Source organism: Miniopterus natalensis, chromosome 13 (assembly GCF_054644295.1).
Source record: "Miniopterus natalensis isolate mMinNat1 chromosome 13, mMinNat1.hap1, whole genome shotgun sequence".
Lineage (NCBI taxonomy): Eukaryota > Metazoa > Chordata > Mammalia > Chiroptera > Miniopteridae > Miniopterus > Miniopterus natalensis.
Window position 1 is genome coordinate 39,804,690 of NC_142093.1, and position 16,292 is coordinate 39,820,981.

Sequence of the window (16,292 nt, forward strand, 5' to 3'; positions counted from 1 at the left end):
AGAAGAAAGCCACCACCAATAGCATGAGTCTTTGAAAAATAGCCTGTAGCAGTATGGAGAGACTGGAGTACACAATGGGTAAAAACAAAAATATATTTTGGCAATCATTAGCATAGGGGGAAAAAACAACTCATAGTCTTAGCAGCAAAAGGTAGAAAACAAAAGATACAGCAAGAAAGCATAAAAAACCCCCTGTAACCATAGAAAAACACAGTAGAAAAAAAAATTAGTTTTCCTGATAAATAAAAATGGATTAAACACCTCCATTGAGTGATAAGGATTCTTAGATTATATCAAGAGTCAAAATTCATTATATTGTCTTTCAAAGACGTGTCTAAAGCAATACAACCTAAAATGGCTGAAAAGTAAATATTTAGGCAAACAAAATAAAATCAGTGCAAACAAAAGAGAAAGAGATAGAATTTAAAGTAAAAAGCAAAGGAAACAAAATGAAGTATTTTATATAAATAAAATGTGTACACCTGAATGAAGGAAGCTCCCAAATATGTTTGCACAGAACGATAAAGCTTAGAAATACTGAAAGCAAAAATGATAGGAATATATAAACTAATATCTCACATAAGTAAAAGCATGAAATGGCAGAAATTAAAACCACAGTGGGGATTTTAATGTATCTCTCTCCTAAACAGATGAAGCAATAAATAAATAAATAAACAAATAAATAAGGAAATAAAATATGAATAACAAGGTAAATGTTTTTAAGCTACATTAAAAGTAGCTTTAAAATAGAGAATAAAAATAATAAAAAAATAGAGAGTACATTTTTTCCTAATGCTCAGAGAACACTTACAAAATTTGATCATATATTAGTTTAGGAATAAGTTACCAAAACCAGAAATCATACAAGACAGATTAAAATGTAATAAGAGGAGAAATTAATTACAAAAGTTTAAACAAAAAGACCAACCACTTGGAAATTTAAAAAGTATTTTATTGGAACTTCCAGTATGAACATGGCTGCATACGTCAGCATTTTTCCCCTCTTCTTCTGGAAATCATTCAAACCCACAAATTCCATTTTCAGTAAAAGCTGGAAACAAATAAAACTAGCAGACTCCAAAATACATGTAAGAGTTGTCCAAAAGCAACTGAGATTGGGTAGACGCCACTTGACAGTAAATTAAGAGAAGATGCATGGAAATGATGAAAGGTCATAGTGGTAGCAGATCTCAGAAAACCCCATACTTCCTAATAAAAGAATGCTGATAATTATTTAAGATGGGTTATAGGTACATGGGGGCTTATTACCTCTTCTCTTTACTATTGTGTGTGTTTGAAAATTTCATAAGTAGTTAAAAATACAGTTCTTGAAATTGAGGTTTAACCATAAAATATAAAAGTTATAACCCTTGTTCACCACAATGGATATGGGAACTTGGAAGACAGACTCAGGCTGGTTAGAAAAATCTGTTAGAGCCGGTTTGGTTCAGAGGAGCAGAGGAGGTAGAGCTACACAAGAATCACACAGATGAGCCATATTTGCAGGAAGCTGTCTGCATCTGTGGTGGTACAAAAGAAATAATTTATCCAACACATTTAGTGACAAGTAATGAGAAAAGAAATAGCATTAATTTAAAAAATGCTATGAAAAAAGAAGAGAAAATATAAATCATAACTTTACCAAAAGAAGGAAATATGTACCCACCAGAAAAATTTTGCCAAAGAGCAGACAAAATGAAATATTTTGCTATAAACCTTTTAGAAATGAGCAGTCAGAATACAAAGCAGAAATGAAAGAACTCAAGAGATCATGAGATGAGAAGAAATGAAATATGAACTGTTAGGATTCAGGAAAGGAGAAGGAAACATGAAATTGGAAGGAGCCCAGTGCAGAATGTCCACATTGGAAAACACGGTAAGGGGCATAGAGGACAGAAATAGTGAAGAAAGTGAAACAAAATGGAAATAAAGAGTTATAAAAAAGAAAGAGAAAATGACATATAGAAATCAGGGAAAGGAGATCCAACATTTGCATAATTGGAGTCTGACAACCAAAACAATGAAATAAAATGAATAAACACTTAACAGTTTAAAAAACTTCAGTGAAATAAAAGAATACTTGAATATACATTTTAAAAAGTCCACTTTGTGTCAGGAAAAATTGACCCAGATTGGTCAATCCTGAGACATATCCAAGTATATGTTATTGGACTTCAGAGATAAAGAATGTTTTGGAGTAGTCATGCGTCTTTCCTTCCAAAAATATTAAGTCATTTAAAATAGAAGTAAATCAAGCTGGTTTCAGTTTCTCCACAATAACATTTATTACCCAAGGACAATAAAGCACCATCTATTGAGCATCAAGGAAAGAAAGAGTGGCGGAGGATTTGTATTCAGCCAAGCTGCCTTTGAAGCACAAAGGCTACGGACACCCAGGGGTGCATATTCATGAACAGGTAATATGGTTCCCATGAGCCTGCCCCGAACTCCTAGGGAATGAACTTTAGCCAAATAGGAGGTAACTGGGAAAACCACAATAAAAGGATTGGTTGTGATCATGTTTTACCTTCGATCAAAAATCAAAAGAAATAAAAGGGCTAGGGTAACAGGACAGAATATAAATATATATACTGAAACTGTAGAAGTGATAAAACTGACAAAATTTAGGTGGAGAAGGAGAAAAGGTGATGTGATACAAAGTAATGGCACTGATTGCCATATTATAGAACAAATAGTGTTGACAGATATTATTTAAAATTGGCCAGTCAAATAACAGGAGGATAAGCATATTATAAGCAAAAAGTACAGGAGTAAATATTAAGGAAGATAATATTGTCTAATACTGGGTGATGGAGAAGGCAGGAGATAAAATTTGATTAATTTATAATTGCTATAGTAGGGAATTTATAAATATTGTATTGTCCCTAAAGACATAGATGAATAAGAGTATTATTAGTATATATAAATTTATAATAATATTAGAATATAAACTCAGGTCATCCTAGATATCAGAAGAAACACACACACACACCCCTACCCCAACACCAAAAAACAAACAACAACAAAAAAACAGACCATGCAGGAAAAGGTTAAACAAAAATCTATGAAACTAGAAAACTATAAATATATAACTACATAAAAATAAGTCTAAAAGCAAACTAAACATATCTGTCCTATCAATACATGCCATATCAATCACTTATTAATAACAATTTAAATCAGATCTCAAAACAAAATCTAACTCTAAAATGGAGAGATTCATAAAGGCCAAAAATAAAAAATGGTGAAAATGTGTGTCTGGCAAGTGCAAGTAAAAAGAAAGCAGAAGTCACAATCTTCCGTCTTCATATTAGACGAGAGTGTATTCAAGTTCCTCAAAGTAAGTGAGACGATGAATGGCACTTTACTATGTTAAATGGGGCAAGTCTAAGAGATGATCGTTTTGAGAGTATCTATGCGCTAACACAACACCAGTATTTACACCACAGAAATTATAGGAGATACAAGAAGAAATGGCAACACTCTGGTAAGTAGGGGGAGATTTTAATTCTCTCAATTCATGTCAGGTCAAGGGGACAAAAATGTGAGAGGATATAGAAAACCAGCATAATTGTTAACTTGATTAAACCCTGTAGCCTGAAAATAGAGACTACACAATTATATAAATTGACCGTGTGATAGGCCATGAAGAAAACCTTAATAAATTTCAAAAAGTGGCAATCCTACTGACAATGATTTTTTATTATAATACCATAAAATTAAAACTTAACAAGATCAAAAGCCCCAAAAGACTCTTCAGTGTAGAAAAAAATTTTAAAACCCTCTTTTTTTTTAAGCAATTCTTGGTGAAGAGGAAAATGCAAACCAAAATTGCAGAATATTTGGGAAACGAAAAAATGCTTCACATTAGAATTTATTGGTTATAGCTAAAGCAGTGTTCAGAGGAAGTTTATAGCTTAAAAACTTATGTAAACTAAAAAGAAAGAATGAAAGCTAATGAAGCATCTGGCTCTTGGATCAAATAATAAAGTAAAACTATGATTATGGAATGCCAAGAAAATGAAAATGAAAACATTATACAGAGAAAACAAGTGAGGCAATGCCAAGGCAGTAGGAAGCAGAGGCAATTTCAGAGCAGTAAGTGCTTTTCTTATCAGAAGAGAGGGAGCAAAGTAAACAAAGCTTCAAGTGAAGGAGTTAGAATTAAAAAAACACTTCAAAACCACAGGAAAAAATAATAATAAAAAGAAAATCAGAATTAAGGAACTAGAATAGAGAAAATCGTAGAATTGACAAATTAAAAAAACTGGTCCTTTGATTGGAATGAGTCAAATATATAAATGGAGCAAAAAAGAAAAAGTTCAAAATGATACATGTCAAATGTTAACCAAATTAGTTGTTATTTTATGGAAATCAGAATACAAGGCAATAATAATATTATGTTTATATTTGCTTGTATTTTATAATTTTTAATAATGAAACTACATCACTTGCATAATGAATTCTTTCTTGGAAAAGACAGAAGTTGAGTTAGACCTAAATGAGAAATAGTATTTAGCAATACGAGAAAGGAACTTAACTGAAGTATCTTGTCTGTCAGTTTCAGACAAGAAACAGCTAAGTTGTTGAATATCACCATTTATTAGGTACATTTTAGCATTTATAATAGAAAACCACTGCTTTGTTTAAATCTAAGCAATTCCAAAATACTGTCCTAACAAATAAAAGTCATTGGCTGTTTGAGAGGAATGAAATAAATAAAATAGAGTTCACAAATTTAAAGTGCTCAAAAGACATGCTTGACCCAGGATTTGATTCCACTGCCATTCGGACATCCTGGGCAGTGAGCACTGTGGCTTGACATGCTGACCCCTGCATTTTCCAGAGTTCTGTCTTGATCTTTGAATAAAACATCAGTTAGCTTTTCACATATTTGTTTGACTATGATCTTACTCTCTTAAAAAACGCACCGCCTATGTACCTGATGACCCTCAGACACCTGGAATACTGCATTAACCAGAAAGCCCTATTCCCCAGGGGCGCTGAATGAATGAATGAATGTCGTCCTCTGACTCCCTTTTCCTGTTTCCCCCCCCCCCGCCATCTTCTCTCTCTTTAATCTCCACTGTTTACATCGTTATTTCTGCCTTCATTCTTCTTTCCCTCTCCTGCCCCCCTTCCTCCTTGGCCCCCTCTCTTGTCTCCATCTCCCTCCTGCCCTCCTCTTTGCCTGTTTCCTCTCATTTGCTTTTGGCCTTTCCCCTCATTTTCTTTGTCTCTTCTCTCCCTTCCTTCACTCGAACACTGTCGTGTTTCCTCTGCCTTTGCTGTCCCTCTTCTTTCTCTCTTTCCCTGTCCCCTTCTCTTGTCCCTGCATATGGCAGGTCTATGACACCCAACTGGAGAATGTGGAGGCCTTTGAAGGCCTGTCTGACTTTTGTAACACCTTCAAGCTCTACCGGGGCAAGACTCAGGAGGAGATGGAGGACCCGTCTGTCATTGGGGAATTTAAGGTGAGTCCTTGAGGACAAATTCTTAACCCAGGGAGGCCTCAGACTGAGGGGCAGCAGGAAGTGAGGGAGCAGGGGCAGGGGTACTGTAGTAACATCCACAATGACGGGAGTGCTGATGTTGGTGACCATGTGAGTGATGGATGTGGTGACAGTGATGGTGATGCTGCTGATGCAGAATCTGATGGTGGTGATGGGCTGGCATTGGGCTTGGTGATCTCAGTGGTGATGACTCTGGCGGAGATGAAAGTCATGGTTATAGTGGTGATTGTGTTGGTGACAATGATGATAAAAGTAAAACCTGACTCCTCCTTCTTTTCAGGGTCTCTTCAAAATTTATCCCCTCCCAGAAGACCCAGCCATCCCCATGCCCCCAAGACAGTTCCACCAGCTGGCTGCCCAGGGGCCCCAGGAGTGCCTGGTCCGCATCTATATCATTCGAGCGTTTGGCCTGCAGCCCAAGGACCCCAATGGGAAGGTAACCTTTCCAGAGCTCTCACCTCCACCCAGAGGTACAAAGGGGCTGTAGAATCTGCACACAGCTCTGCCCTAGGAAGTTCACAACAATCCAGGGAAACCCGACAAATATACAAAACTGAGATGTGGCTGGATGGAGTTCTGTCAAGGGCCAAGTGCTCTAGGAGTTCAGAATAGGCCAAAGTTAGTACATGACGTTTGAATAATGGGGAAGACTTCTTGAAGGAATAGAATTCTTAAGGATTGATAGAGTTTTGATAGGCTGGGAGGGAGAAGAAAATGGTATTTTGGGAGCATCAAAAACCTCAGCAAAAGTTCGCCAGAAGACTTCTTACTGTATGTTTAGCACAAGGATGAGGCATAAGGATAGGCGACTAGACTGAAGGTGGAGGCTGGGACTGGATTTGGAAAGACTTTCCATGGTCGGGGAGAGAGCAGTGGAACAGGATCACTAACCCTGCCCTGCCATGATGCAGCCTGAAGCCAAAAGAAAAATAGGTAATACTGATCCTTTGTTTAAACTTTTGATATTTTGTTGATCATGGGCTATTGACATTGATTTTAGTTTGTTTTTTTTTTAATATTTCTTTATTGATTTCAGAGAGAGGAAGGGAGAAGGAGAGAGAGATAGAAACATCAATGATGAGAGAGTCATTGATCGGCTGCCTCCTGCACGTCCCCTACTGGGGGTGGAGCCCGCAACCTGGGCATGTGCCCTGACTGGGAATTGAACCAAGATCTCCTGGATCATTAGTCAGTGCTCAATCACTGAGCCACGCTGGCTGGGCTGATTTTAATTTTTAAAATATTGCTTTAAAATATTGTTTATCTTGATTACTTGATTACTGATCCCTTCAATTTTGTGCCTCATTGCCTCACTCTAGTCCTGACCCTGAGTAAAAGGGGGAAACTTGAAGGAGGGCAGGAGTCTGGAGTTATGGGGAGATGGTTGGGGGAGAGGCAGAGTAAAGCTGGAAAGAGAGAGAAAGAGGAAAGAGAAGAGGCAGGGGTGGGAGAGATTGGAGTTCAGAGGTATGAGGCTAAGGTCCTCCCCTGTCCCCTTAGATAGGTACATGCCTAGCATGTGTCCTTGAAGTTGTGGGTAAAGGCCTAGTGTCCTACCCTTGGAGCCTTGCTTTTCAAGGCAAGAAGTCTCAGCTGCCGCTGCCCTTCTGGGGGGGTCACAGAACAGAATGGAACCATCTGCAGACCAGGTACCACCAGTGGCCTCCAAGATGTGGTTGTGCCCAATGGTCATTTCATGTACTTCAAGACTTCTTGATGCCAAGAGTGACCCTGAGCACTCTCTGGCTCCAGCTGCTCCTGATGGCTAGTTGAGGGGATGCTGTTGCTTGCAGGAGGCATTCAGGGAAGGCCAGCCAGGGCTGGGTTGGGCTTACAAAGTCTGACTATCTCTCTCCCTTTCCATCTGCTGAAGCAGAGGTGACAGAGACGACCTCAGCTTGGCCCAATCACATATGTCATACAAACTGGCCCCTCCCCCCTTCTCCCAGTGGGAAAGTGGATTGAGGGTATGGAGGATTCAGGTACCCAATGTCCACTGATGGACTGTGACTAGAAGCCCACTTCAAGGCCAAGTGATGTGGCCTGCAGGATGAGGTCCCTGGCTTGGCAGGATGGCCAGATGACAGCTCCTTGATGGCTGGCCACCTAGTCCCATTGGGAGGCTGAGGACTGAAGAAGCCTCAGAGATGTGTTGGGAAAGTGGTTTCACTAAAATCTTTCTGTCTCCTCCTTCAGTGTGATCCTTACATCAAGATTTCCATAGGGAAGAAATCGATGAGTGACCAGGATAACTATATCCCCTGCACTCTAGAGCCTGTGTTTGGAAAGTAAGTTGGAGACAGCCTGGGTCTTGGGGTGCAGGTGACAGTCTGGATAACCTACAGCCCGGGGCTGCATGTCTAGGGGTGTGTAACCTCAGCTAGTTCCTCATTGTGTGCTAAAGGCTTGAGTCCTGGCAGAAACGCCTAGTTAAACCCGTAAACAATTACCTCAAAGATCAGAAATCTAAATAGAAACCCAGAGCATGCATTTGCTAATTAGTCTCTTTTTATTAGATTAACTTTTCCTTTGGAATAATTTTAAATTTACAGAAAAGTTACAAAGATAGTACAATCTCCTTATAACCTTCACTCAGTTTCCCCCATTACTCTCTCTCCTGGTTGTACCTTTGTCTGTAGTGGATAGACAGAGGAAGGATGCCAACTCAGATAGTAAGATGCTTCTTAAAATCTAAGAGCAAGGAGAGGAAAGATCAGTGCCCGTTGCACGGGAGTAGCTCTGAGGTGTTCTGACGTGCTTGCTCTTTGGCTGCGAGCTTATTTAGGCTGGAGAAAGGAGAATCACAGAGGGAGGTTGGCAACTGTCTCTAGCCCTTGTGGGAGGTGGCATGTGGTGTTCTGATATTGTTAAGTGACACATTGAATTCATAAACTGGTATATATAAAGTTAGTTGTGGTCACTTAGCCCTGCAGCAGGGACCCAATCAGCCTGGGCAAGAGCTGATTTGGAAGGTGAAACAGCCTTGGGCAGTGATGAACCACCACCCAGCTGGAACTGGAGGAAGGGCTGCAGAGAAGATGGGGTGGGAGCTCTGTTTGGTGAGCTCCGGTGGCCAGGATGGGGGCACAGGCTTCTGGTGACCGGGCAGCTGATTGGGCCTGTTGCAGGATGCCGGGTGGAGGTGGGACTCAGGGCGGGTGGGGGAGTGAGTGCAGAAACACACCCCTCCCCCTTGCTTCACCATCTTCCCCAAATCATGGCCAAACTGGTCTGCCTGGGCTTTCAAATCTCCCTCAGGTCACAGCAGAAACTCTTTCTAACCCATGTGTCGAACAAGCACAACTCAAGGGATATAATCAAAACACACTTTGTTTTTGTCTGCCGGTGTCCTGTAAACATTTATTCTGCGGGATTGCCTTCCTCATTCCGAGTGGAAACTGGCAGGCAGGCAGGCAGGCAGGCAACCTTCTGCTCGTGTTTAGACAGTGCACTTTGTCATAAACCCACAGTCTCGAGTTGGTAACCAGATGCCCATTCATGTGTAATTTAAACACCGTGGATGTCTGGAGGGTAGTTGTGCTCCTCCCCCAGCTGGTCTACTGTGGGTATAGCTGTGCACAGCATGTGGATGTGTGTGGACGGCTTTGCTTCTCTGTCTGGTGTCTCTCCCCTCCCCCTCTGGCTAGCCACCAAGGTTCCTGACTTGTGCAGGGCCAGGACTAGGGAACGTGCTAGAGGAGGGGACCCATCTCACTGCCCCTGTCATCCTGGCACCCTCTGGGTGTCATATGTTTGAAGTCGATTTATTTTCTGGTGGGTACTTTCCAGAGAGCCCCCCTGAGTCCTCCCACTGCAGCTCCTGGGATGAGGCAGATACAGCTGGGGCCTCCATCCCCTGGTTCTCAGATGGGCCTCTCCACAGTCTCATTGATGGAGCCCCAGGTCCCGTGGGGCAGGACTCAAAGTGGCTCCAGTCTGGCTTTGTGGTGGCCCAGTCAAGATGGGAACAGTGCAGCTCCTTCCAGATGGAGCTCCTCTCTCATCTCTGCCACAAGCTCTTTCTCTTCCTTGAGTGAGTGTCATGCCAGGCTTGTGTCTCTCACCTGCAGAGAACTCACTGGGAGAAGGGCCAACACCTCCACATTTGACCCCCTTGGGGGAGGGGGTCTCAGAGCATAGCAGGAGCTCTCTCCAAAGAAATTTCTTCACAAACCCTCTCTCTATCTGACTCCGGAAGTAGGTGTGAAGACCCAAGAGTCCAGAAAGTGGGTCTCAGGCCATCCCCTTGGTGAATTCCAGAGCTCAGGCACCTTGCTCGGAGTTTCACATCTTTTGTCTCCTGGTGGGAACTTCAGTTATAATATTCTGTTTCAATTCATTCGTTCACTCTATGGTCCATCAGATGGTTGCTGTGTGCCCAGCCCAGATCATTTGGGAAAACAACACACACACATACACACACACACACACACTCGCTCAGACTAGCCCAGTACCAGTAGAGTGCGGTGGGTGGTGTGTATTAAGAACTAACAGAAACCCAAGGAGGAGGGACTGCAGGGCCACTCCTGGGAAGGTAGGAAGAGGCCATGCTACCTTTTTGAGTTCCCACTGTGTCTGATGACATCAAGAAGCTGGCGTTGTCCTGACATCTTCCCCCACCCCTGCAGGATGTTCGAGCTGACCTGCACTCTGCCTCTGGAGAAGGACCTGAAGATCACTCTCTATGACTATGATCTCCTATCCAAGGACGAAAAGATTGGGGAGACAGTCATCGACCTGGAGAACAGGCTGCTGTCCAAGTTTGGGGCTCGTTGTGGGCTCCCACAGACCTACTGTGTGTAGGTGCACAGGGGCAGGCTGCTTCTCTGACAACAACCCCACCCCCTGAATACTGAGCACCTACTGTATGCCAGCTCTGGGCTAAGCACCTCACAAGTGTTCTCTCACTCAGTCCAACTGGGGTCTTGTCCCGACTCCACAGATAAGGAAACTGAGGCCCGGAGAAGTTATGGCTTGTAAGTGGTGGGACTAGGATTTGAACCTGTCTGTCTGACTCTGAGAACCTCACTCTTCATCATGTTGTTCCAATTCAGGTCTCCTTAGGCCCTGTAGAGGGAAAGAGTAAAGGAAGGTTAGGAGAGGAGAGACAGACAGTGGGACACATGGGCCCCAGCTGGACCCTACGGGGATTTGTGTTAGGTGAAGTCATGTGTGGACAGCCTCCGCCTCCTTCCTACCAACTTGGCTCTGTTTGGGTCTGATTCTCTAAATCTGCAAATTGGAAACATCTAAGTTCCAATTCTATCTGTATGTATTTAAACAAGTCCCATTATCTCTGGGCCTCAGTTTCTCTGTTTGTAAAGTGGAGATCCCCAGTCATAATGAACGACCAGATGGGTTGCCCACTATAAAAGTGAAGGGCGGATGACGCTGTGCATGTGGGCACACAGGTCAGTGCATGCCCCCATCCTCAGCAGTGTCCTGGAGCGACTCATCTTTGTCTTATGTTTGGGCTTCAGCACTGGACCGAACCAGTGGAGGGACCAGCTCCGTCCCTCCCAGCTCCTCCACCTCTTCTGCCAGCAGCACAGAGTCAAAGCCCCCGTGTACCAGACAGACCGCGTGATGTTTCAGGATAAAGAATACACCATTGAAGAAATAGGTGAGCTGCCACATGACCCTGAAACCACCGTGGACTCTTCCTCTGCTTCCTTCTCTACTGTTGGCCCTCTCTTGTCATAAAGGGGCCAACTGGACACAACCCATATAGCGGAGTGTGGTCTGGGATCCTCCAGGGTGGCACAGGTGGGCTAGGGACTTTGGGGATCAGTACTTATCCGTGATACTGCTGTAAAAATAAGAAGTCAAGGTGGAGCCAAGGTCAGAGCTCAGTCCATTGCCAGGTTGGGGCCCATCTGAGGGCAAGATTGGGGTGAGTCTGAAACCATGGTCGGGGGCATGGTTAGGATCAGTCTGTTTCTTGCTTTGGGTAGTCAGACTTTGATTAGAGTTTGGAGTACAGTGCACCTCTGAGAATCAGTTTTCTACCTGAGCTGCACTAGCCTGCCAGCTTGTCCTTGATGGTATGTTCTGAGCCCCACTCACAGCTCCTCCACCTAAAGCATCCACAGGGCTGGCAGTAAGTCCTGCAGCCCCCACCTTGCCCCTGGGTCTCCGAATGCTCATGCCTGAGAATCCCACTGCATGCTCCTTGCATGTTGAGGTGCCCACAGGCCTGCATTGCCCACCCAGAGCATCCCAGGCTCCCCAGTGGTGTGTGTAGGCCCAGCTGGCCCCTTGCCTTCTTCTGATTTCAGAGAGGTCTGATGTCAGAGCTGGTGCTGAGGTTAGAAAAGGGGGATAGTGGCTTTGGCTCCCTCATCCCCAGTCCCCTCCTTCTCTTTTGTTTTTCTGGTTGCAGGGTCATGACTGAGTCAGCTCCTCTCCACTAGGCCCTTCCCCTGCCCCCATTCCCTTTTCCTATAGAATGTGCATCGGTTTTAGGAGCTGTCTCATTTCCTTCTGCTAGTCTGTGAGCAGCTTTAGCACAGGGGCCAGGGATCATGGTCATACATTTGTAGGAAAGGAAAGCCAGAGAGAATAGTTGGTGAGGTTTCACATGAGCTTGTTTTTGTAAATAAGACTTGTGAGGCCACAAGTGGTTAATGACCTGCCCAAAGTCACCCAGCCAGTTAGGAGCGGAGCCAGATTCCTGACCCGGTGGCCCTTCTGTGATGACCAATGCTTCCTTAGAGGTACCTATTAAAGGAGACAGGACAGGTTTGATGAATGAACATGTGTGTGTGCGTGCGTGTGTGTGTGTGAACATGAGACTGTGAACATGGGCACACTTGATTGTACATACCTGTGTGTGGGTAGGTATGTAGACCCTCCTACCCCCAGCTCTCATAAGAGCTTCAAGTTCAAGTTGCTGGCTGGTTGGCCAGGCTTGTCAGGATAATAACCATCCCTGACCCCATCCAGCACCAGTCTTGGGCAGGTAGGAGCTGTGCCAGGAAAGCAGGAGGGGGGGGAGGGGAAGTATTTATGTCCATCATGAGCCTTTCCAAAGTGAGTGTGTGGTCTCAGCTGCCCTGCTGACCAGCTTACTGACTGCTCTGTGCTTCATTTCTGTCATCTGTATAATGGAGATAACACTAGCACTTACCTTCCAGGGTTATTATAAGGATCGAACCTGTTAATATCTATGAGGAACAGTGCCTGATTCCTGCTTTATAAGTGTTTGCTGTTATTGCTATTATTTTAGCTACTGCTACTAATAGAATAGCTTGCATGAACCGGAGAATAGCACTAAGGACATGTAGATGCCCAATCTGAGAATAGAGGTTGCTGAAGGCTCAGAGTTGGGAGCAATCAGGGAGGGCTTCCTGGAAGGGGTAGGTTTTGGTGGGCAGGCAGGATTTGAATGGGTGGAAAGGAGGAAGAAGAACTTTACAGAAGAGGCTTGGTAGAAATGATGGCAATGGGGAATCTTGATTTTAAGCCTGGAGACTGTGGATGGCGAGGTTTCCCCTACAGAGAGTGAGATGTGAGACCAGAAGTATGTCTGGGCTGGGGTGAGGCTGCAGGGGTTAGGGGCATTCCTACGTTGCCCTACCATCTCTTTCTTACTCAGCCCCAGCAACTTTTTTTGTTTTTTCTCTGCGGCAGAGGCTGGCAGGGTCCCAAACCCACACCTGGGCCCAGTGGAGGAGCGTCTGGCTTTGCATGTCCTCCAGCAGCAGGGCCTGGTCCCTGAGCACGTGGAGTCTCGGCCCCTCTACAGCCCCCTCCAGCCGGACATTGAGCAGGTAGGACATTGACCCTCAGGCCCCAGAGTCCCCAGCCTGAAGCTGGCACCACCCCAAGGACAGCATGGGCATCCCAGAGATACCAGTGGAGATCACAGGGTTTGGCTAGTCCCTCCTTGAGAACTTTTCGCCACAGTCTGAGTGGTCACCACTGTTGGCCTTCCAGGGGACCTCTCGGGCCTGGCCTCCTCTGGCTAACTGCAGCCCCTAGAGCCTGGGAGATGAACCTGAGTTGCCTCCTTCACCCCATGTAGGCTGGACCTCTGACTTCCCATGAATCATTCCAAAGTCTCGCTATTTCAGCCTGGCCTCAGGGTGCCCTCCCGTCATCGGTCAGTAACGTCTCTGATGGCTGGCCCAGTGCCGAGGGGAGTTCAGACAGGGTGACCAGCACCCTATGACAGAGTGGCAGAGCAGCCACAGAGAGCAGTCATCGGGAGGGCAGCAGGGTGAACAGAGGGACAGCAGCCCCAGGGTGGGTGAACCCAGGAAGAAAAAGTTTCAGGCAAAGAAGGGCCAAGGCAACCATGAGGTGCCTTTGAAAGCATGCAGAGGAGACCATCTCTGCTGTTGGGACCTGAGCTCTCTTCCCCTTGGTGTTGTGGCCATCAGCTCCCCAGAGGGACACGACATGTGTTGAAATGTCAGTTCTTGCATTCTCTAGCTCTGTGACCCTGAAGAATTTACTTCAACTCCTGCTCCTTCTTCTATAAGCTGGGGACAGAAGTAACACCTGGCTCACAGAGAGAGGGAGCTGAGTGGTATGAGTGGTTTCCTGTCATGGAAATCCTCTGAGCCTCTCTATGACGAAACATGGTCTCTGATCCTCCAGGACTTTGGGTATGCCATTCCCTTGGCCTGAAATACCCTTCTCCCCTTTCCTGTCTGGCACAGCGAGACTCAGCTCAGATATCACCATCTCTGAGAAGTCTTCCTGGACGCTTGACCCCCAGGCTGTGGGCCATCAGCCTGTGGGCCAGTGGGCTCTCCTTTGCAGTTGGCCCTGTGGTCCCATTTAGGGCACCTTCTGTATGGGGTGGCGAGCCTCTCCATTGTCAGGGCCTGGGTTTTCTCTGTCATGTGCCCCAAGAGCAGATGGTCAGTAGATGTTGGTTGAGTGAAAAGGGTGGTGAGAGAACAGGGTCCTGTCTCCTCAGGGGAAGCTGCAGATGTGGATCGACCTGTTTCCAAAGGCCCTGGGGCGACCTGGACCTCCTTTCAACATCACCCCACGGAGAGCCAAAAGGTGACTTACCCCAGCCACAGGCTTGGACCTGAGCGTGGTGGTGGGATGGTCCCAGCCAGCTTGGGTAGGACAAGGAGATTGCTCTTGGGCCAGGCTTTGGACCACCTGGGCCACAGGATACCAGTCTCATGGCCAAGGTCCAGCCAGGCAAGCATCGAAGTCTTCTTGGGTGAGCCGGCTTCTTGGCTTCTCAGTCAAGGACCGCCCACCCGTTGGTGGGAAATCCATGTGACTTGAATAATTCTTCTCTACAGGTTTTTCCTGCGTTGTATTATCTGGAACACCAAAGACGTGATCCTGGACGACCTCAGCATCACAGGGGAAAAGATGAGCGACATTTATGTGAAAGGGTAGGGAGTCATCCTCCTGCCCACCGACCCCGGCTCCACAGTGGTGCCCCATTGGGAACGGGGGCTCTGGTGTAGGGAAGGGGGACAAAGAGAAAGGAAGGAGGGTTTTATGGGTGTGGTCTCTGCCTTTGGGAAGTTGTTTCCATACTAAATTTCTTCTTCCACATTAATATTTGGATTCAACTTACAAGGTTTGAGGATGTCCGTGGAGAGAAAATTTAGAATGTTTATAAGTTTGTGTCTCCATTTGGTACATCATGGAGATTTCTTGAGAATTATTTTTCCTTTATCATTTACCAAGTTCATTTACCTTCTTAATTCCTTGTTTGCCTAAGTTGGGAATACATATTGTGGTGGAAACCTTAATTAGAGATGTTCTCTAAAAATGTCTCTGTCTAGTTGGATGGTTGGCTTTGAAGAACACAAACAAAAGACAGATGTGCATTATCGGTCCCTGGGAGGTGAAGGCAACTTTAACTGGAGGTTCATCTTCCCCTTTGACTACCTGCCAGCTGAGCAAGTCTGCACCATCGCCAAGAAGGTGAGTGTTGTTCCTGTCCCCAAAGGTGCTAGTTCCTGGGCTTTCTAATGTCAGAGTGATCACACTACCAGTTACTGGCATGCCATAGTCATCCCCTCACCACTGTCACCACTGTGGGAACACGCACTGCCATCATTGCAGAATGACCATAACCATTGTCCCCTCACTGCCAGTGTCACCACCACCATTGTTCCCTCACTGCCAGTGTCATCACTACCATGGTCACATTGCTGCCAATGTCACCATTACCATTGTCCCATCACTGCCAATGTCACCACCTCCATTGTGCCCTCATCGCCAATGTCACCACCACTACTGTGCTCTCATTGCCAATGTCACCACCACTACTGTGCTCTCATTGCCAATGTCACCACCACCATTGAGCTCTCTTGGCCAGTGTCGCCACCCACATTGTTCCCTCACTGCCGATGCCCCTAGCACCATTGTCACATCACTGCCATTGTCACCACTGCCATTGTCCCATCACTCGTGCCATTGCCACAGCATCCACCACTACTCCATTACTGTGCCGCCAAAGCCACCACCACCATCTTCACCATCTTCACTACTCCTTCCACTCTCACCATCACTGGCATTGCCACCGTTGGCTAAGTGCAAATCCTAAAACCACTGCCTTTATCCAAATCCTAGATAAACTAAGCAGGAGGAAGGGCCATGGGGTCAGGGTGGGAAGAACATTTGTAGGGAAACCCAGTATGGCCATCAACGGGCAGTGGGCCTGACCCTGTAGAGCTTCCCAAGGGGGCCTGCCTAGCATATGGATCGGGTTGTCCATGGACTGCTACCCAGTTTCCTACATTTCCATGTTTGGTGCCTGTGGTTACTGTCCAAGCTGGACAGTTACTAAGG

At 45.4% G+C, this 16,292-nt stretch overlaps 1 protein-coding gene across 4 annotated transcripts in view; it reads left to right on the top strand.

The window, feature by feature from the left end:
* The window catches only part of DYSF (dysferlin), a 191,880-nt gene that overhangs the window by 162,208 nt on the left and 13,380 nt on the right, over nucleotides 1–16,292 (top strand). For all 4 annotated transcript variants that reach the window (XM_087823630.1, XM_016202598.2, XM_016202600.2 and 1 more), the window contains 9 exons: nucleotides 5,346–5,474; nucleotides 5,794–5,949; nucleotides 7,710–7,801; nucleotides 10,142–10,312; nucleotides 10,994–11,136; nucleotides 13,146–13,285; nucleotides 14,443–14,531; nucleotides 14,786–14,881; nucleotides 15,281–15,422. In XM_087823630.1, the coding sequence (XP_087679756.1) occupies nucleotides 5,346–5,474; nucleotides 5,794–5,949; nucleotides 7,710–7,801; nucleotides 10,142–10,312; nucleotides 10,994–11,136; nucleotides 13,146–13,285; nucleotides 14,443–14,531; nucleotides 14,786–14,881; nucleotides 15,281–15,422 (1,158 nt within the window). The remainder of the gene's footprint in view (nucleotides 1–5,345; nucleotides 5,475–5,793; nucleotides 5,950–7,709; nucleotides 7,802–10,141; nucleotides 10,313–10,993; nucleotides 11,137–13,145; nucleotides 13,286–14,442; nucleotides 14,532–14,785; nucleotides 14,882–15,280; nucleotides 15,423–16,292) is intronic.